This window comes from Halichoerus grypus, chromosome 2 (assembly GCF_964656455.1).
Source record: "Halichoerus grypus chromosome 2, mHalGry1.hap1.1, whole genome shotgun sequence".
NCBI lineage: Eukaryota > Metazoa > Chordata > Mammalia > Carnivora > Phocidae > Halichoerus > Halichoerus grypus.
This window is the reverse complement of record NC_135713.1, coordinates 151,954,323-151,973,966: the sequence shown is the minus strand read 5'-3', so window position 1 is coordinate 151,973,966 and position 19,644 is coordinate 151,954,323. Positions and strand designations below refer to the sequence as shown.

The 19,644-nt window shown below is 60.3% G+C and overlaps 2 protein-coding genes and 1 long non-coding RNA gene across 7 annotated transcripts; 2 read left to right on the top strand and 1 right to left on the bottom strand.

Annotated features, from left to right (window-relative positions):
• The first annotated feature begins 140 nt into the window (after positions 1–140).
• PLSCR3 (phospholipid scramblase 3) lies at positions 141–5,137 on the top strand. 4 transcript variants are annotated; one of them, XM_036066318.2, is made up of 8 exons: positions 154–707; positions 913–1,092; positions 1,359–1,594; positions 1,690–1,732; positions 1,843–2,063; positions 2,340–2,501; positions 4,077–4,238; positions 4,425–5,137. In XM_036066318.2, exons 2-8 carry the CDS (start codon positions 1,086–1,088, stop codon positions 4,479–4,481), a joined length of 888 nt encoding a protein of 295 aa, XP_035922211.1. In that variant the 5' UTR covers positions 154–707; positions 913–1,085; the 3' UTR covers positions 4,482–5,137. The 4 variants fall into 4 exon arrangements, with proteins under 4 accessions (XP_077923976.1, XP_035922211.1, XP_035922212.1 ...); XM_036066319.2 differs by having other exon boundaries at positions 909–1,092; XM_078067849.1 differs by having other exon boundaries at positions 154–1,092.
• On the bottom strand, positions 3,059–10,585 carry TNK1 (tyrosine kinase non receptor 1). Its single transcript, XM_036066306.2, has 12 exons — positions 10,423–10,585; positions 10,193–10,263; positions 9,876–10,067; positions 9,557–9,712; positions 9,161–9,444; positions 8,686–8,959; positions 7,405–7,499; positions 6,916–7,080; positions 6,736–6,815; positions 6,130–6,428; positions 5,952–6,047; positions 3,059–5,869 (listed from the first exon to the last, which is right to left on the bottom strand). The coding sequence occupies exons 1-12, from the start codon at positions 10,583–10,585 to the stop codon at positions 5,756–5,758; spliced, it is 1,989 nt and encodes a 662-aa protein (XP_035922199.1). The 3' UTR covers positions 3,059–5,755.
• Positions 9,204–18,349, top strand: LOC118519088 (uncharacterized). Of its 2 annotated transcripts, XR_013445986.1 has the most exons (5): positions 9,204–9,321; positions 10,451–10,639; positions 12,729–12,845; positions 13,076–13,289; positions 16,246–18,349. It is a non-coding gene; the product is annotated as an uncharacterized LOC118519088 (long non-coding RNA). The 2 variants fall into 2 exon arrangements; XR_004908993.2 differs by lacking the exon at positions 16,246–18,349 and having other exon boundaries at positions 13,076–14,030.
• The last annotated feature ends 1,295 nt before the right edge of the window (positions 18,350–19,644 follow it).

Here is a 19,644-nt window from a genome sequence, read left to right as displayed (position 1 = left end):
GGCCTCGGCCCAGGACGCAGCAGACGCGACTCCTGTCGGGAGGAGCCTTCCTGCCCCCCGCGCCGCCGCCTCTGGGCCCCGACCCTCCGCGCGCACGCTCCTCGCTGACGCCGTTCGGCAGCCTGTCACCCACGTGGCAGGCGTTCCTGCGGGCGGGACCGTAGCTGCAAAGGTGTCTGTGCGGGTGACCGCGGCGTCACAGAGCGGAGCCCGCGAGGCAGCCCCCGGGGCGCAGCGAGGGAGCCGGGGGCCAGTGCTGGAGGCCAATGAGCGGGTGTGCAGGGTGTTCCGCTGCGTCAGCGGGGCCCGAACCGCCCTGGGGAGGAGGAGCCTGGGGTCCAGCTCCGCGCGAGCTGCCCTCCTTCCCACCCAGGGACACTGAGCCCTCTGCGCCCGCAGGCCTGGCGGGCTCGCAGGGCTAGGTCTCCGCCGGCGGCCCTGCCCCGGCGAGCTTCCTCTGGCCTGGGGCGGCAGAGCGGAGGAGGCGGGGGACGCCGACCGCCCGGAGCAGCCGGCGGTCCAGGGTCCGCGGTCCAGGGTCCGCGGCCCCGCGGAGAGCCGGCCTGCTTTCTACGCAGGCGCGCCGCCCAGGCCGGGAGGGGCGGGGCCTGGACGGGTCGAGGGGCGGGGTCAGATCCCGGGCCCGCCTCCACGGGCTCCTGTGAGCCGCCGAGTGCTGGGCACCCCAGCTATTCTAGGGGCTTCAGGTGAGCGGGGGGCACCGAAGGGTCAGGAGGCCTCCCTGGAGGTCGGGCCGTTGGCCGGGTGCATCTGTCCTGCCGTCTGCCAACAGCCGCCTCCGCGGAGAATGGGAGAACAAAGGGAGGGGGCGGTTCTGGGGCCCCCGAGGGAAGCCAGGGTCCCAGGTACCCCGCCCTGCCCTCTGACACTTTCGGTTTCTCCCTGAGTCAGAGGCGCCGCCCGAGAGACCCTGGGCCGGCGCTGGGCACAGCTGCCTGTCCGCGTTTGCCTGTCCGTCTTTGTGTCTGTCTCTGTGTCTGTCTGGCTGTGCCCGAACTTGCCTCCACCTCTAAAACTAAGCCTCCCGGACACCCCGGCATCCCGCGAACTCTCGCCCCTCTCCCATGGCAGGTAAGTGGGCGCCAGGCTGAGAGTCTCCGTTATCCCCCCCCACGGACTGGGGCGCTGGGCGTCGAACACATCCTCCGGGAATGTGCTCCGACTGGCTGCGTGGGGCCCCTCCCTTCGTCCCGGGGAGCCGCCGCCCTGCTCCCCCGCCCCATCTTTCTCAGCCTCTTCCCATCACATTTTCCCCGCAGCCTCGCGGCCGGCGGCCTAAGGGGAAGGAGGATGAGGCCGCGGGTCCCTTTCTAACCCACCCCTTTCCTCCCCCACAGGCTACTTGCCCCCCAAAGGGCACGCCCCTTCACCCCCACCTCCCTACCCTGTTACCGCTGGGTACCTGGGGCCGGCGCTGCACCCCGGGCCCGGGCCGGCGCCAGTGCCCTCCCACGTACCTGCCCCTGCGCCCGGCTTCTCTCTCTTCCCCTCGCCCGGCCCCGGAGCCCCGGGGCCTGCTGCCCCGTTCCTGCCACTGCCGGGGGTGCCTTCCGGCCTCGAATTCCTGGTGCAGGTGAGTGGCAGGGAGGAGGGGAGAGGTGGCGAGGAGGGGACCCTGGCATCCAGGCCAGCCAGCTGACATCGACGCCCACCCTACTCTCTTTCCAGATTGATCAGATCTTGATTCACCAGAAGGCTGAGCGAATGGAAAGTGAGTGGAAGGAGGAGTAGGGTGGGCCTCGTGGCGGGGGCAGAGAGAGTGGGCTCCGGGGGGCGGGCGTGCCCGCGGTGCCTGAGCCTCAGCGTGTCTCCCCCCGGCAGTGTTCCTCGGCTGGGAGAACTGTAACCGGTATGAACTGCGCTCGGGGGCCGGGCAGCCCCTGGGTCGGGCGGCCGAGGACAGCAACTGCTGCGCGCGTCTGTGCTGCGGGGCGCGCCGGCCCCTGCGTGTCCGCGTGGTGGACCCTGGTGACCGCGAGGTGCTCCGCCTGCTCCGCCCCCTGCACTGTGGCTGCGCGCGCTGCCCGTGCGACCTCCAGGAGGTGGGTGGGGAGGGCTGGGGGGGTTGGGGGGGGCAGGCCGTCGTGGGGAGGGCCCCTGACGGACACGGTCCGCTCGGAGTGAGGCGCGCGCGCGGGGTGACGTGCGGCCCCGGTGGGCGCGGGCAGGTGGGATGCGAGGTCAGCGAGCGGGGTGACAAGGGGTCTAGGGAAGGGGATGGGGGGTCTTGTGAGGGCAGACAGGTGACAGAGCCTGGCCGGCGAGAGCGCGGGCCGGCGTGCCCTCTCGGCAGTGACCCCGTCCGCCTCCCACTCCAGATGGAAGTCCAGGCTCCCCCCGGCACCACCATTGGCCACGTGCTGCAGACCTGGCACCCCTTCCTCCCCAAGTTCTCCATCCAGGATGCGGACCGCCGCACAGTCCTGCGCGTGGTGGGGCCCTGCTGGACCTGTGGCTGCGGCGCGGACACCAACTTTGAGGTACCAGGAATAAGGGGAGATTCCTGGGACCGTCATACGCCAAGATGGCAGCTTCTATGAGGCAGGATAGCCCACACGAAGGTCAAGACCCTGAGCTCCTCAATCCGAATCCACTGTGACTCCTAGCACACTTGCAGTGATCCTCCGTTCAGAAAGGGATGCCCCTGTGGTCTTAAGAAAGGAAGCTTGGCAGAGAGAGTCTCATCTTAAGGACCAATGCTGATTGTTGCCTGCAGCCTTGTGTGCAAGGGCAAGAGTCTAAGGCCGGGCCTGATTTAGGGCAAGTCCGCTGTGGGCTGGACCCATGTGGCTGCCATGCGTGAGTTTGGGAGCCCAGACCCAGAAGCAAGCACCAGTTTAACTTGCTAAGATCCTGCGGCTTGCCCCGCCAACCTAGAAGTCCAAACAGCCCCCCCCACAACCTGGAATCCAGGTGCTCTATATCCTTGTCATCATGCATTGCTATCATCAGGCTGGACAACCCAAGTGGTGACACCTTCAGGGGGAGGCCGGGGAAGCACCTCCATTTCTAGAAGACAGAGGCATGTCACAGACACTTGAGTTCTTTAAGGTATAATCACCAGTGCCGATAAGGGAGAAATAACAGGTAGAACCCCACAGACCCCAAGGCTTTTGATGAGGTGTCTGGACTAAGCCTGCTTTTAAAAATCGAGTGCCTTGGTAGGTGGGTGGAGGTTCCATGATGGGAAGATCACCAGGTAAGCTCTGGATGGGAACGTGGAGACTGTGGGGCCCTCACAGAGCCAGTCTCCCTTTTACATGATTATGAAGGATCCCTATTTGGGGCTGCCCTTGGGAGAGGCCCTGCCCAGCTTGAGACTGGTCTGCAGGAAGTGCCCCAGCGCTGTGGGACAGTGGGGGACAGGGATGGGAAGGGCATCGTTCTAGCCACTGAAGACTAAGCCAAGGAAAAGGACCAGGGAATCACTGTGAATTACCACCCACAGCGGCAGGGCCTGTTGCTGCTGGGCCGAGAGGTCCGTGGAAATCATGGTCCTCACAGGCCACTTACTGCCGCCCCCGCCCCCCGTAGACAGCCGTGGATCCCCTCTGGATGAAGCTTGCATGCGATGCTGGACAGAGCCCTTCCTACTTTGCAGATTCGAGGACAGGCACCCCTCGGGCAACCACAGCCTTCCAGGAGCCTGGTTGGCTGATGGAGCGCAGCCTCCCTCCCTGGCCCCTCTTGACCAAGTTCCTGCGTTCAGGGCACCCACTGCGCCAGCCGTAGGTGGTGGGTACTTTGGTAAACAAAACAAGCCCGGCAGGCAGCCCTCCGCTGAGATGAGTAGTACATCCCGCTTCCATGTCCCCCACCGCTGATATTCCGTTCTCATGTACGGCCTTTCAAGAGCAACACATCAGAGTCCGAATTCTGATTTTTGCTGTACACACGCAGCGTGACCTAGGGTGACTCGGTTTCCCCCAACGTCACATGGAAACCCAAGGCTGTTGGAAGGATTCCCTGAGTGGAGAGCCTGCACGGTCCATGCGAGGGGTGGTGGTGGGAGAGCAGTCGCATCCTCCCCAGTTGGGTTCTGCCCCCCACCCCAGGTGAAGACCCCGGATGAGTCCCGCAGTGTGGGCCGCATCAGCAAGCAGTGGGGGGGGCTGCTCCAAGAGGCGCTCACGGATGCAGATGACTTTGGCCTGCAGTTCCCGCTGGATCTGGACGTGAGGGTGAAGGCCGTGCTGCTGGGAGCCACATTCCTCATCGTGAGTTGGCTGCCCCGCCTCCCCTCCTGATCTCCGCTCTCGCTCCAGGCTTTGTGCACTGCCTGGCTTCCTGCTCAGACAGGGTTAGGGACACGGACTTTACAGGGGCTTGCGGCGCTCGACCTGGGGTGTGAGAGCTGAGCTAGGCCAGCCCAGCCAGCTCTGTTGACGGTGCTCTCCCCTCAGGACTACATGTTCTTCGAGAAGCGAGGAGGCGCTGGGCCCTCGGCCATCACCAGTTAGAGGCCACCTCGGGGTGAGGAGACCATCACCTCAACGGGGATCCAAGATGGTGGCCTGTCCCGGCCCCTCCTCAGAGGCAGCCCCTTCCCTCAATGTGCACTGCAGGGGACGGACAGGGATGCCCAAGAGTCTAGGGGCCACGGCGCCCTACCCCTACCCTGATTCCCTGGCCTCCTTCACCTTGGCCCCCAGACAAGGGTATGTAGGAGAGCCCTTCCCCTGCGACCTCCCACCCCGGTCTCTGGTGAGCCCCCAGCACACAGGCATATCTGCTTTCAGACTCTCCCTCCCCTCCCCTTGCTCTCACCCCCTACCAGGTCTCTGCTCACGTGGCCTGTGGAATCCAGAGCCCTGGGGTTTTCTGACGGAGCTGGGGTGGGGCGGGGGACGCAGCACCAAAGATGGTGGGTATGACGGCTGTCTCCCCGCACTGGCTTGGCCAGCGAGTCCCGCCCTAGACGGTGGCACTCCGAGGGGGTACCCCCTCCCTGTCAACAGCTGTAGGGCCTACCCTCCGGTGCCAACTTCCTTCCCCCGGGCCCTGCCCACGGTTGCAGCTTTTGTGCCTTATGCGAGCACCCCATACTTTCCTCGCCCTGGGAAGGAGGCTGCCATCTTTGTATGTTGTATTCATATAAACTTTGTAACTTTTTGGATACTGGAAGATGTATGTAATGGGAGAGAGTAGAAGAGCTGGTGCGGGAAGAAACCAAGGGAAACAGGACAGCTGGGCTGGGGTGGGGGCCGGCCCGTTTCATCATCCAGGCTGCCAAGATCCCGTGTCCTGGAGTTCAAGAGGGCAACAGCATCCTCCATCACGGCCCTGGACAGGGCCAAGGCAGTTTGGGCCACGTACCCCAAATCAGTATGGTTGCTTCTACCATCCACGATGGCTGCGCCCCCGGAGGCCAGGGTGGAAGCTGACCGCCGTTCGGGATGGCTGCTCCCGAGGTCCTCTGTGGCAAGTGGAAGCTTCCTGTGCATGTGATGTGGGGCAGCTCCGTCCCTCCAAGTTCTCTTGGTTGGGAATATGGTAGGCAGACTGGACTAGATCCTTCTATGAACCAGCCAAGGGAGCTGGAGCCCTCAGAGGCCAAGGGGCACTGGAGGAGACGCTGGTCCGTGCCCGACGCCGGGCTCCTCCTATACCTGCCCACCACACGATCTCCCCGGGTGGGAAATTCTGCCCTGGTAGGACCAGGTTCTGGTTCTGCTTGATCCCGCAGGGCCAGGCCCTCGATCCAGGCTGGTATCCCCGCCCAAGGGGACAGCGCTCAGGGCTGGGCCAGGACATAGCGACTGGCGGCGGAGAGATCCCACTGGTAGTGCTCCAGGATGCGTCGGCAGTCCGCTCTGGACCGGCTACTCAGATGGAAGAGCTGGTCCAGCTGCGGTGGCGGGAGGGAGGGCAGTGGGTGCCGGGGGCCGGGGCGGGAGCAGTGCGAACCCGAGAGCAGGGTCTGGCTTTACCTTGAGGTTCCGGATGGCAGAAACCACGTCTCCCCCCGTGGCCCTCAGTGCTGCCTGGCACTCCTGGTGGGTGACTCCATGCACGCTCAGCTCCACCTGGGGGGCACGCAGCCTTGCTCAGGCCACTACCCCTGCCCGGAGACCCCTCTGGACACCAGCCACTTCAGGGACAGCTCACCTCCACAATCCTCCTCTGCAACTCGGGGTCGGGCAAGAGGCCTCCAGCAGGGACGGTGACTTTGCTAGCTCCAGGCACCCCCGAGGGATGGCTGTGGGGGGGTTCCCTTTTGGGCCAGGGAGGCCGCTCCCTGGGGGGCTGGCTGGGCTGAGAAGGGCTGGAGGCAAAGGGAGGGCGGGATGGCAGGCCTGGGGGTCCCTGGGGCACAGCTCTGGCATGACGAAGTTCGGGGGGGCTCGAACCACCCCCTGTGGGGCGGGGGCCCGGGAACAGAACGGACTCCAGACTCTTGGAAATGACTGTGCAGTTGAGAAAAAAGGAGCTTGAGAGGAAGCCCAGACGCGGGGCCCTGCCTTCTCCCCGCTCTGTGCGCTGCTCTCATGGTGACCCTCGGTTAGGGGCGCAGCAAGGTGTGCCGAGGTAGCGGAAGGCCCCGAAGAGCCGAGGTGGCAGGAACTGCAAGGGGGAGCGGGCAGATCCTAAAGTCCAGCGAGGCTGTCGACTCACATACGCAAAGGTCGGGACTTGGGGCAGGGGCAGCATCGGAGGGTCGTTCTTGATTTCCTCGGAGACCCTGGAAGACGGGTCCCCACCAGCCACACCCACCTTTCATCCTCTGCAGGGGCACGTTCCTTCTCTGGCCCCGTGCTGGAGGTAAATCCCGAAGCTTTGCCTTCCCTCTGTCCCTGTTGGAGAGAGTGATCGCGGTCACTCTCCACACCCCCACCCTACCACTGGCCTGGCAGTGTCCCCCCCACACACACACACACTCTTTCAGGTGCTCACCCATCTACGCTTCCCTGGTGTCGCTCCCCCTGGGCAGGGGAGACCCTGTGGACTGGACGGGTGGCTGGTGAGCCCCCCGCATCTGCCAGCGTCACTGCCGAGGCTGGGAAGCTGCCCACCTTGAATGTGCGGCCGTTCTGGCCCTTCCAGGCTGCAGAGTCAGGGCTGTGGGAAGGGGTGAAGGGGACAGAGTGGGGGCTGGGCTCGCGCCCACATTCAGCTCACAAGCTATGTGCCATGGAGCTGCATCTGCCTGGAGGAAGGGAAGCTTTTTTCTCCCGAACACAAAAGGGCTCTATGGGCTTGGTGGCTCCAGCCAGAGGCCACAACGGTAGTGCAGCTCTCGGGGGGGGGGGGGGGCAGTGGGGGAAGGGGGGAGGCAGAGGAGCAGGGTTCAAGGAGCTGGGGAGCAGCACATCGAGACCGGGGTCAGGAGGGTTGGCTGGAAGTCCTCCTCCTGGGGGCGTGTGGGAGGCATGAAGCTCTCACCTGCCCTCGATGATGGTGATGGGGTCACCAGTCTGCATCCTTAGGGCGCCTGGCTCCGTGACATCCCGCACACAACGTCCCTCAGGAGGCCAGGCCTGCAGAGACAGGAGGAAAGGGGGGCAGGGCTTGTGGCCTGAGTCCGAAGGGTAATTTCGTGGGAGCAGGGAAGAAAGGAGACTCCTCTCTGTTAATGTACCCACCAACAAAACCCATACCAGCTATGTCCTTGGTCCTGGGCCCAGGGTGGGACTGTCCCTGTCCCCTGGTTGTGATCCAGCAGGGGAGGCAGACCTGGAGTCCGTGCCAAGCTGGACATAGCCCAGGGGTCAGCAAGCAACAAAGGGGGGCCCTGTCTCTACCTAGGAGAACCAAGGGGAGAGTGGTCCCATGCACTGCTTTTACCCCCCACACAGCTCTGCCTCCCAGGGCTCTGGAAATTTTCCGTTTCTTTTCTGGAAATTTCTGCCTTGACCCTGAACCAGACATCATTTCGTTCCTGCTTTGCAGCCACTGTCACCTACCTGCTCTTCCCACGTTCAGTGTCCTCCCTCCCATCCCTTCTTGCACCAAGCCAGAGTGATAGAGCATGTAAAGCTGGCTTGTGACTCCCCCCCGCCCAAAACCCTTCCATGGCTCCCAGGTGCCCTCAGAGTAAAGACTAAACTTCAACAACAGAGTTGAGTGATTTAGGTCATTTGACTGGTTCAACTGACCTAAGAGGGCCCCTCCGCTTACCCTATGAATTTAGGCAAACCACTTCAATGCCTTAACTGCCCCATCGGTAAAGGCCACGAAATAGCGGCCTTCCTGGGTTGTGAGGATGAAGTGGGTGATCGTGCAGGAAGCTAACGTGTAAATCTCTTAGTACGGGGCCTTCCACAGATCAAGCGCCCTGTGTTAGCTCTGGTTATCTATCACTCCTTCCATATCCCTCCGGGGCACACCCCTGAGGTCCCTGCGCTGTCTCCACTCCCCCCACACACACTCTCCCACCCCCCCCCCCCCGCCTGCTGAACTTCTTTTCCTCTGCCTGTAGACCCTCACAGCAGCCTGGTGCTCTGTGCTCCCCCTCTTCTGGCCAAGCTCCAGCCTCCAGCCCTGGAGCCTGCATCTGTGTTCCTGGAGCGGCCTCCCCAGGGCTCCCAGCACCCTGCAGGTAGAGCCCAAATCTGTCGGTCTTTCCCAGACCCCAGCCCAGGAATATCTGTTGGTCTTGTGCGTGCAACTCCGGGAGAAAACGGGGAAGTGAGGGGGTGTATGTGGGGAGGCAGGGGCTCCCACCTCTTGGAGCAGCTCCTCCAGGTAGGAAAAGCTAGGCCGGTCGGTGGGGTGGGGGGCCCAGCAGCGCAAGGCCAGGGCGTAGAGCGCCCTGGAGCAGAGGGGAGGCCGAGGCAGCCGGGCCCGGTCCTGCTCCAGCCACCGCAGGATGAGGTACGGCGGGACCCCGGCCCACGGCTCCTTGCCCCCGGAGAACATCTCCCACAGCGTCACCCCAAACATCCACACGTCCGACGCAGAAGAGAAGGCCCCCCGGCGCAGGCTCTCTGGCGCACACCTGCGGAAACGCAGCTGAACGGGGCGCCCGGGGCCCCCTCTCCCCCAGCGCGCGACTTCCGCGGCGCCGCCACCGTCCTTGGTGACCTCCTTCCCCAGCCCTTCCAGAATCCTCGTGCCGGCCTCCCTGGGGGGACCGGCACGCCCGCCCCGCCCGGAGCCAGCCGGACGCCCTCGCGATCTGCCCCCCTCGGCCCCTCACCAGGCGTAGGGGATGGGGCGGGGCCCGCCCATGACGTAGCGGCCCCGGGCGCCGCCCAGCGGCCGCACCAGCCCGAAGTCGGCCACCTTGATGGTGCGCGGGGAGGCCAGCAGCAGGTTGCGTGTGGCGAGGTCTCGGTGCACCAGCCCGCGGGCCCCCAGGTACGCCATGGCCCCCGCCAGCTGCCGCAGGAAGACGCAGAGCAGGGCCACGGCCAGCGGGGGGGTCGGGGCCCGGGCGGTCAGGCGCGCGTGCAGGGAGCCCAGGGGCGCCAGCTCCATCACCTGCGGGAGCGCGGTGCCGCGTGAGCAGGGGTCCGCTCCCCCCCGGCACGGGACTCTGCCGCCCCCTCCTGCCGCGTCCCTGTCCTGGGAACCGCTGTCCCGGTCTGCTCACCATCTGCAGGGGTTGGCCCAGTACGAGGCCGTGCAGACGCAGCACGTGTGGGTGCTCCAAGTTCATCATGATGGACACCTCTCGAAGGAAGTCCCCCAGCTCTGTGCCCACGGGGCCTTCAGGACCCACCCGGAGGGATTTGACAGCCACTGGGACCTGGGGAGTGGGGGGAAAGGACACTCTCTGGCACCCAGAGCAGAGAGGGCGTGCAGGACCGAGGGGCAGTGAAAAGAAAAGAAAAGAAGAAAGGAAGGAAAGAAAGAAACCAGAGGGGCAGCTGGCCCCAGCACCCAGAATGAAGCAGGCTCCCCGGACTCACACTCTGGCCACCGGGCAGTGTCCACAGCCCTCGGTGAACCACTCCAAAGCAGCCAGAGCCCAGCAGCTCCCCTCTGCACACAGCACCATCCGGGATCAGACACTTGAGTCCCCCCTCCGGCTCAGGGAGGGACAGGGGGCTGTCTGGAGCTGGGGTGGTCTCCTTCTGCTCAGGTGCAAAACCCCCAAGGATCTGAAGCAGGGGTGGGAAAGCAAGTGTGTAGAACCCTGTACCACTCCTCCCTGACAGTCAGCCCACCCCATTCCCGGGCCTAAGCTGGCCCTTTAAGTCTACCGCCCCCACCCCAAAATGCACACCTTGTAGACCCAGTTCTTTGACTTGAGCCCCGAACGGTGCTTCTTCAGAGCTTCGGCCAGTCTGCGCTGGGCTGGGGAAGGTCAGAGTCAGGGGACATGGGTGGTACACGATGGGCAGTGGGGACGGGGGGTGGTGCAGAGACTTTACAGGCCAGAAGAGGGCTGGTGGGGGGGAAGGGGGGGGTTAGAAAGTACCAGGCTGGGGAAGAAGAGACCAGGGGGTCCCTTACCAGGCCGGCCCATGCCAATGCCGTCTAGGTCCTCGGGCCTGACAAAGTCGAAGTGCTCCGGCCGGGTAACATTAAGTTCCTCGAGGATGGGTCGGTAAAACTGGGCCAGCTGGATGTCTCGGAGCAGCCGAAGCAGCCACAGCGAACCCACTTCGGGGAGCATGTCTGCACAAGGAATCCCTGAGGACAACGCACCCACCTCGCCACATAGCCCAGGGTAAGCCGCTGAGACACCGAGACAGCAGGAACGGGGTCTCCAGCTCCACTCCCCGCACCCATCAGACACACTCAGGGGCAGAGGGAGGGATGGATCAGCCAGCCAGGAATCCGGCCACTCACACAAACCCCAGGAAAAGTGCTCCCCATACCTGAGACCTACATACAGTCCCCACCTCACACCTGAGATTTCAGTGCTCGGCAGGCCTCAGGTATGTTCCTCTGCCAACTCTTGAGATAGGATGGCACCCTGCCCCTGCACCCCCGGGGACCACATACCTGCCGGCGATGCCCAGATATGCTAACCACACCACGCAGATGCACCCACACCCCACGCAGGTGCACTGCTGCCCACACGCACTGAGACCTACAGACATGCTGCCAAAGAAGCCTGAGACACCCAGGCACCTGGCCTTTCAAGTCCGAGACGTTCCAGAACGCTGCCATGGAACACCCCGGCTTACTGCCGCATAACCTCTCACATACGCCCAGGGCTGACGTTGCGGGTCACTACCTCCGAGACATACCGCCCCACCTGTCTGAGCCATCAAGGTCCACAGAGACACACAACACACGAGACACCCAGGTGCCGTGTGCACACACACCTGAACCATGCAGGCATACCGCCCCTCAGCTCCCAGATGTCCAGGGTCACCGCCTTTTCGGCACCCGAGGCAGCAAGGCTTGAAATGACACTGGGCATTTGTGATTGGTGGTTAGGTGCAGGCTGAGCTAAGCTCGGGTACTGCCTACCGAGCCAGGTGCTGCCAGGTGCACAGTCCCTTCCACACCCAGCTGCCCGCACACCTGAGTCACTCGATCTAACTTGGCTTCCAGGCAACTCCACCAATCTTGGTTAACTCAGGCCGGGTGCCCTGGGCGCTGGCTGCCTGCACCACACTCTCCCTTACACGCACCTGGACCCCTCCCTCCCCCCACTTTAGTTAAACCAGGAAGAAGGGCTGGACTAGGGACTGGGCGCGGGGAGGGAGGGAGGCCAGGATCCAGGGAGACCTGGGACCGCCTGCAAGGGGAGGTGGGGAAAGCACGCGAAGGGGGACGGGAGGAAAGGCGGCCGCAGAAGGGGAGGACCGGGGGAGGGGAGGGAGGGGAGGCGAACAGGGCACCCGCGGACGCACCCCAAGCGGCGGCTGCTCCGCCAGCCCCAGCCCCCGGCGTCCCCGCTCCGCAGGAGCCTCACCTGGAGAAGGCGGAAGCAGCGGCTGCGGAGCCGCCCTGGCCGCCAGCACTAAATCCGGGGGGGGGCGGGGCCGCAGGCCGTGGGGGCGGGGCCTGGCGCCCGGCGGGGGCGCCCCACCACGCCCCTCGCCCCCCTCCCTTCGGCCGGGACGGCCTGCGGGGGCGCCCCCACCGCGGCCGGCGGGCCCTCCTCCGCCCGGCAGACCCCGAGAAACCCTTCCCCAGTCTTTTTCCCTCTCTCCTCCTCCACGCCCTCTTTCAAAGACGTTTTCACCCCTCCCAGACTTCCTCCTGGGGGTCCTGTCCCCCATAAAATCTTTCACCTCTCCCGGCCAGAGCCCCACCCCTTACACGAATAAGCGCCAGATGGAGAAATGTTGTCCATGCCCTGGGAATATAAGGCTAAACAGGACCTCGTCCCTGCCCCCTAGCAGGGGAGAGAGCGTCCCTCGCCCCCATATGGAGGAAGGCAGGGTGGCATGGGGCAGACGGGAACCATTGCTGGTGCAGGAAGTCAGCCCCCAGCCTACACAGAGTCTAAGATCGGAGCCATTGTCGGTGTCCCAGCTCTGAACGTCGGTCCAATGTCCTGCCCGCGAAAGGGACCTTTTGGGAGCTCCCCAGGGTAGAACGTGTGGGAGGTCTTGTGTGTGGGTGGGCTCCTGACCTCCATCTCAGCTTGGTACCTGGTCTCCGTGGTCAAGGGCAGCACCCCATGCTTCAGGGCACCCCTCCCCATCACTGGCATTTAACTGGCCTCATTCTGGCTCAACCCTCCTTCCCCCATGTAGTCTCTGTACACCGGCTACCTGGATGGTGGCCACAGGACAAAGTCTAGAACCTCGGAGAAGGCTCTGAGGAGGAGCATCCCTCCTCTCCCTTTCCCTCAGGGGTCCCAGGGAGGAAGTCACAAGTCTCAGGACATCTGGCCTGTCTCCTTCTGTTCTGAGGAAGGATATGTGAGCTATCCCCAGAGTCCCTCGGGGGGAAACGTCTACCCCATCTTGGTAAGCACACAGGATATTCCAGCACTGGTGGGAAATTTTTCATAGTTCACAGTTCAACCTGTTTGCTTTCCTTGCCTTTTCTTGCCCTCCAATGAGGCCAGCTCATCACACTGTAATTGCTCCCTCCACATCTGATGTCCCTGATATACTGTGGGATCCACACAGTAGGGACTGGATCTGTCCTGTTCATCCTTGTGTTCTTTTCTCTCTCTTTCTCTTTTTTTTTTTAGATTTTATTTATTTATTAGAGAGAGAGAGAGCACAAGCAGGGGGAGCAGGAGAGGGAGAAGCAGGCTCCCCATCAGCAGGGAGCCGGACGCGGGGCTCAATCCCAGGACCACAGGATCATGACCTGAGCCAAAGGCAGACACCCAACCCCTGAGCCACCCAGGCACCCCTCATCCTTGTGTTCTTAGTACCTGGAACACTGTAGGCATGTAACAGGTACAGTGCATATTGTTTGTGAAGAAGTCTGCTCAGTCTAATTGTCATTCCTCTGTCGGTGATCTGTCCTTTCTCCCTGTTTTTAAGACATCATTGGTATTTTGTAGTTCTATCACAAAGTATCTAGGTATGGATTCTTTTTTACTCATCCTGATTAGTGTGTTGTATTTCCTGTATCTACGAATTCATATCTTTCATCGGTTTTGGAAAATTCTCAGCTAGTATCTCCTCAAATATTGTGTTTCCTCCATTCTTTGGTTCTCCCCTTTGGGGACTCTGATTAGAAGTATGCTAGACCTTTTTACTCTGTTCTTCATGTCATTTAAACTCTCTTCTATATCTTTCAATCTTTGTGTTACTGTGATGCAATCCAGGTAATCTCCTTAGGTCTGTGTTCCAGTTCATGGATTCTCTCTTTGGTTATGTCTGATGTGCTGTTTAATCCATACTCAGGGTTTTTCGTCATTGTTATATTCATATGAACATCGGTATACTATGTATGCTGACAGTACTTTATTGAGATATAACTTACATTCAGTAAAGTGCCCAGACTTAACTGTATAGCTCAATGCATTTCTTTTTTTTTTTTAAGATTTTTGTTTATTTAGGGGCACCTGGGTGGCTCAGTTGTTAAGCATCTGCTTTCGGCTCAGGTCATGATCCCAGGGTCCTGGGATCGAGTCCTGCATCGGGCTCCCTGCTCGGCGGGAAGCCTGCTTCTCCCTCTCCCACTCCCCCTGCTTGTGTTCCCTCTCTCACTGTGTCTCTCTCTGTCAAATAAATAAATAAAATCTTTAAAAAAAAAAAAGATTTTTGTTTATTTAAGAGAGAGAGAGAGAGCATGAGGGACAAGCAAACTCCCCACTGAGCTCGAAGCCCTGATGCAGGGCCCAATCCCAAGACCCCAAGACCATGACCTGAGCTGAAGTCAGACGTCTGACTGACTGAGCCACCCAGGCGCCCCAGCTCAATACATTTCAATCAATAAACACGTGTATTAATGCAGATAAAGACCCAGAACATTTCAACGATACCAGAAACTTGCCTTGTGTCCACTTTCAGTCAATTCCATTGTCCAGAGGCAATGACTATTCTGATTTCTAAAACCCATAGATCACTTTTGCTTGCTCCCAACCTTCTTACCTCCATGAGCTTCTTCGGGGAAGAGCACGTGACACCTGATTTTCCTCTGAATGTCCAGCGTCTTCACAGATCTGGGTGCACCAGAGGTCCTCTGGGAGTTGAACACATACGTGTAGAGGACGTGGGGCTGTATGAAGGCAGCTGCCACCAGAGAGGATGGCAAACCCCAGGCCAGGCATCAATTCATCCTTCAGCAAGCTTTCGCTGTGCCAGGTTCTGGGGAGCCGGGCGAACAAGCAGACATGATCCCTGGCCTGGTTGGATTCACTCTATAGGGCCTTGGAGAACACGGTCAGGAGCTTGGGCCTTACCTGAGGGCTCTGGTAACCACTGAAAGGTTTCAGCGGAGGAGTGACAGAACCAGCCTGCTGTGTAAGCAGCTGGGGAAAGGGAAGAGAGGAAGAGCAGGGAGCTCCGGGAAGAGGCTCTTCCCATCCGTTCAGGGGAGAGAGGCTGGCCCTGCTTAGGCCTTGGCAATGGGATGGAGAGGAGGTGAAGAGAGGGGGCATTATCGGCTGGACTCTGGGCCTAGGTCCTCTATGCTCCAGCAGGAAACCAGACAGATTTTCCAGCAGGAAACCGGACACAGAGGCTCAGCCCCACCTTTGTCTTTAGCTTGGAAAAAACCCAGGGAATCAGAGGCCTCTTTATTCCTCCCCCTTCTCCCTATTCATGTCTTACTTCTGGAATTAAGCTTCTCTCAACCCCACCTGTGTGGGGAAGCGCTGCCGGACCACCCTCGGGGAGCACCCCTTCTAAGCTGAGATGGGGCGTCCTGCTAAACCTGGAGGCCCAGATCGGGCACCAGTCCCACTCTGGGTGCCTTTCCCCAACCCCGGCCCTGCCCCGCAGGCTCTGCATCCGAGAAGGATGAGCACATTCACACCACCGGCCAAGTCTTTCCCCAAAGGGCAGGGAACAAGAAGGGTAAGCAGAGAGGTCCCCTGTTATCTTCCCCACCTACTGCCTTGGGTTTGGGTGGGGGGTAGGGCCCATCCCTCTGCAGAAAACTCTCCTCTCCTATTGGGAGCCATATTAATGACCCTTTAGCTCCTCCCTTCCATCTCTGATCCCTGAGATCACAGGGCTCTTCCTGCCATCTTATCTACGCCAACCTCTCAACAGGGGAAAGTACCTCTCTCTCTTTGGGGCCTTTGTGTGGCTGTTCCCTTGCTTGGAAGTCCTCCCGCCCTTATCCCGATCTGGCTAAGTGCAGGAAGCCTATCCCTCCCTGGTCAGGTCCCTTGCCCTGAACACCAAGATCCCTGTGCCTTCCCGTTATTGCCCTCATTGCTTTTCTGACCTTGCCAGTATCTTGTCTGTCTCCGTTGCTGGATTCCAAGCTCCAGGCAGAAAAAGACTTGATCTTGCCTGGGTATTGCTGTGTCCCTCCTGTCCAGTCTAGTGCCTGGCTCATAGGATAAGTGCTCAGTAACCTTTGTTGAGCAAATGGGTGAGGCAGCGTCATCTGGGTCGGGTGATGCCAAGGAGACTTTTTTGACATCAGGAGCTCCTTTGCTGGGAGTGATGTGTATGGGAGTGCCCGAACCCCCCCATAAGCATTCTCTGGCGAACCTGTCCCTGCCCCTCTCCCTGTTTGGCCCCAAGTGGCTGGCTCTTCCTAGACCCTGGGGTGAAACCCTCCCGTTCCATCACCTCATCTCCATCCCCCAGCTCCTGGGGTCCCATCCTTTCCCAATTTGGATTTGCCTTGCTGGTTTTTAGAGTCACCAGCCAGCCCACCACCCTGTACATATCTGCTGGTTTGCTTTCCGAAGTGGAAAGTGCTCCTAAATCCACCCTATTCTTTCAGGCTCACCAAGGAGCCGAGGGCCTTTCCAGCGGAGTAGCTTAGAGTGCACCTCCAGGGTCTCACTGCCTGAGTTGGAATCCCTCCCCGCCCATCGCTTGCCATCCTGTGACTCTGAGCAAGTGACTTCCCATTTCTGTGCCTGTGTCCTCCTCTTCAAGATGCATCTACTAGGAGTATTTACCTTTGGAGAAGTGTGTCCACGTGTGTGTGTGTGGTAGCCAGAGTGGAGGCTGGTGAAGCCCCCGCTCGGCATTAACACTGGTGTACACGGCGCCTTCCCCGCTGAACAGGGCTGATCTGGGTCCTCAGAGGGATATTGCAGAAAGGATGGTGTGTGACCTCCGAGCGAGCTCGTCCAAGACAGCGTGGCTTCTGCCTTCCTCTCTTGAACCCCCCCACTCCGGGGAAACCCAGCCACTGGGTCATGAGGACATGCAAGTGGGCCTAGGGAGAGGCTCCCCACGCCAAGGGACCGAGGCCTCTTGCCAACGGCCAACACCAACCTGCCAGGCATGCGAGTGAGCCATCCTGAAAGATGATCCTCCAGCCCCGGTCAAACCTTGGATTTCCGCGACCTTGACTGACATCTGGATGGCACCCTCATGGGAAATCATGAGCCAGAACCACCCAGTTACGCTGCTCCCGAATTTATGATCCACAGGAACTCTGAGATCATGTTTATTGTTTTAGACAATCAAGCTTTGGAATAATTTGGTACAGGGCTGTAGGTTAACTAATAAGGTGCACAAAATGCTTGGAATCATGTCTGACACATTGTTGCCATATGGGGTAGCCAGCATTAACATTCGTTTTACAGGGAAGGAGACTGAGTCTGAGGCTGGTGAGTGACACGTAGCTGGGAATGGCACGGCGAGTTATGTCGTGAATGCAGGGCCCTTCCGTGCCAAGTCCTCGGCTCCTTTATCGGCCCCACTGTTCCTGTGGCCTGCTGCCAAGTAGTAAGACCTAGTGGCAAAGACCAACCGTTTTATCACGCTCCTGGAGTTTGAGAATCTGGAGTGCCACCAGGACAAAGTGGGGATAGATTTTCTCTGCTCGTCCCGAGGTGAGCTGACAGCTGGGGGCTGTGTTCTCTCTCACATGGTGACAGTAGATGCTGCCTTTTGACCGAACCCCTCAATGTGGACTCTCCGTGTCACCTGGGCCTCCTCACAGCATGGCGACTGGGTTTCAGAGTGGATGTCCCAGGAAGACGAGGGCAGAGTCACCAGTTTCTTTAGGACTTGGCCCAGGAAGTGGCCTGGTGTCCCTCCCAACGCGTTCAGTTGGTCAGCCAGCGATAGAGGGAGGCACGCATAGACCCTACCTCTTGACGGGAGACATGTCAAAGAGTTTAGGGGCCATTGTTTAAAACTGCCAGACCCCGAGTAGCCTCTCCTGTTGGGTGAGGGGCTCAGGAAAACCACACTCTGGTGGGTCGGTCTTATGTGCACAGGACAGAGACAAACGCCACCACCTTCCTACACCAAGTCCTCATGAGGAGCTCATGTGGGGAGCGCGTCACAGAGCTCCAGGGACGGGGCCGCGATTGTCAGGGATGATTCCTGGTGTCACCGGTGCCAGGCTCTGGGGGAGCGAGGACAAGACCTTAGGGAGTGGCTTTAGAGGGGCGCGCGTGGTCTAGAGGGAAGATTTTTTTTTAAGATTATTTATTTATTTATTTGACAGAGAGAGAGTGAGCCCGAGCGGGAAGGGCAGAGGGAGAGGGAGAAGCAGCTCCCCGCTGAGCAGCGAGCCCGATTTGGGCCTTGACCCCAGGACCCTGAGATCATGACCTGAGCTAAAGGCGGACGCCTAACCGACTGAGCCACCCAGGCGCCCACGGAGGGAAGATTTTTAAGTAAACACCACCAACCTGATGTAACAGGTACCACATGAGAGACGTCTCGGGAAGGGACACTCCACGCTGCCTCAGGAGCTCAGAGCAGGCTTCTCGGAAGGGGTGACGTCTGTGCCACGGGACAAGGGCATCGGGGTATGCGAACAAGCCTAGGCAAAGGCAAGGAGCCAGGAGCAAACAAAGGGTTTGGGCAACTACAAGTGATTCAGTGTGGCTGTAGGGTGCGCAGAGCTGAGACACAAAGCTCCGGGGACATGGGGGGGGGGGCCGGGTTCCAGCAAGGATCACAAGGGTAGATCACTTACGGCTGAGAAGTACGCGTGCGCCATGAGAGCAAGGGAATGTCCGTAGACTCTTGGCACTGCCGTGAACCCTGAGGGAGACGCCAAGGAGGAGGTGGGTCCCGGAGGGCGGTGGGTTTGGACGTGGAGACTCTGAGAGGCTCGTGGGGCATTCAGGTGTAGATTCCACTTAGAGCTGTGTTTGGTCAGCTCTGGGATGAGGATCCTATAAGACGTGAAGAGCTGCTGATGGACAGCCTTGAACGTCAGGGTCAACGGCCAGGTCTACATGCCATAGGCAGGGAAGAGCTAGGGAAGGGCTTTAAGTAAGAGGTCGCAATGGCTAACGCTTAATGAGGGCCCATGCATGTTCGGCACCGTCACAAGCATCGTCCGTGAACCATTTGGACCTCACCGTAATCCTGTGAAGTGCTGCGACGCTTCACCGAAGTTAAGAGATCACCGGTGGTAATATAGAACAGTACGCCACGACTCGTCTTCCATTTCAGAGCTGTTAAAATGTAAACAGGAAAAAAAAAAGCCATCGAATCAATGAACTACATAATTTGCATTTCAAATGCGAGGAAAAGGGAATGGAGAAGTTACAGGAACTTGCCCGAAGTCCAGTGAGACACAGAGCCAGGATTTGAAACCCCGGCAGCCCGACTACAAAGCCCAAGTTCTGAAGAACCATCATTTGACGCCGGACGGGACATCGTCCACAGCGTGGAGTTTCGCGAAGACCACGGAGGGTAGGGCAGAGGAGAGGGGAGTGGGCAGTCGGGTGGCACCCTTGGGAGACTGGAGTCCACAGTCAGAGGGGTCTAGAGTGGGCTGGGGGCCACAGGACAGGAGGAGGGCACAGATAGGCTAGAGTCCTTCAAGAAGGGGCAGAATCGGTTGACCCACTGGGCGTTGGGTGTGGAAACAAGGACAACTCCAACATGTTGAGCCTGGAAAGAGGGTACAGAGGAGGGGGGTACGAGGCAGCTGCTGCGGACCGGAGGGGAGCCATGGGGCCTGGCTGGTCAGTGGCTGTGGCTTCTCGTCCCAGCTGGGGCGGTCACGCCCCCTGGTGCCTGCTGGGCGCTCACTAGGCCTCTGTCAAAGGAAGGGATGAATGAGTTGTCGTATGATCGTGGGCAAGTTGTAGGAACTTGATATGTGATCTCTGGGTCTCTCGCTCTCTTTTTTTGGGGGGGTGCAAAATGAACAGATTGGACTCGAATGTGTAAAATAAAATGGAAGGTACTTTCC

Excerpts from the sequence above, each read along its gene's own strand:
- TNK1 (XM_036066306.2), bottom strand. The coding sequence starts at position 10,585 with ATGCTCCCCGAAGTGGGTTCGCTGTGGCTGCTTCGGCTGCTCCGAGAC. Across the intron at positions 8,960-9,160 it reads CGCCCCATCCCCTACGCCTG|GTGTGCGCCAGAGAGCCTGC; the intron begins GTGAGGGGCCGA and ends GCGTTTCCGCAG. Across the intron at positions 6,816-6,915 it reads CACCAGGGAAGCGTAGATGG|GGACAGAGGGAAGGCAAAGC; the intron begins GTGAGCACCTGA and ends TCTCTCCAACAG.
- PLSCR3 (XM_036066318.2), top strand. Across the intron at positions 1,595-1,689 it reads GCCTCGAATTCCTGGTGCAG|ATTGATCAGATCTTGATTCA; the intron begins GTGAGTGGCAGG and ends CTCTCTTTCCAG. Across the intron at positions 4,239-4,424 it reads TGGGAGCCACATTCCTCATC|GACTACATGTTCTTCGAGAA; the intron begins GTGAGTTGGCTG and ends CTCTCCCCTCAG.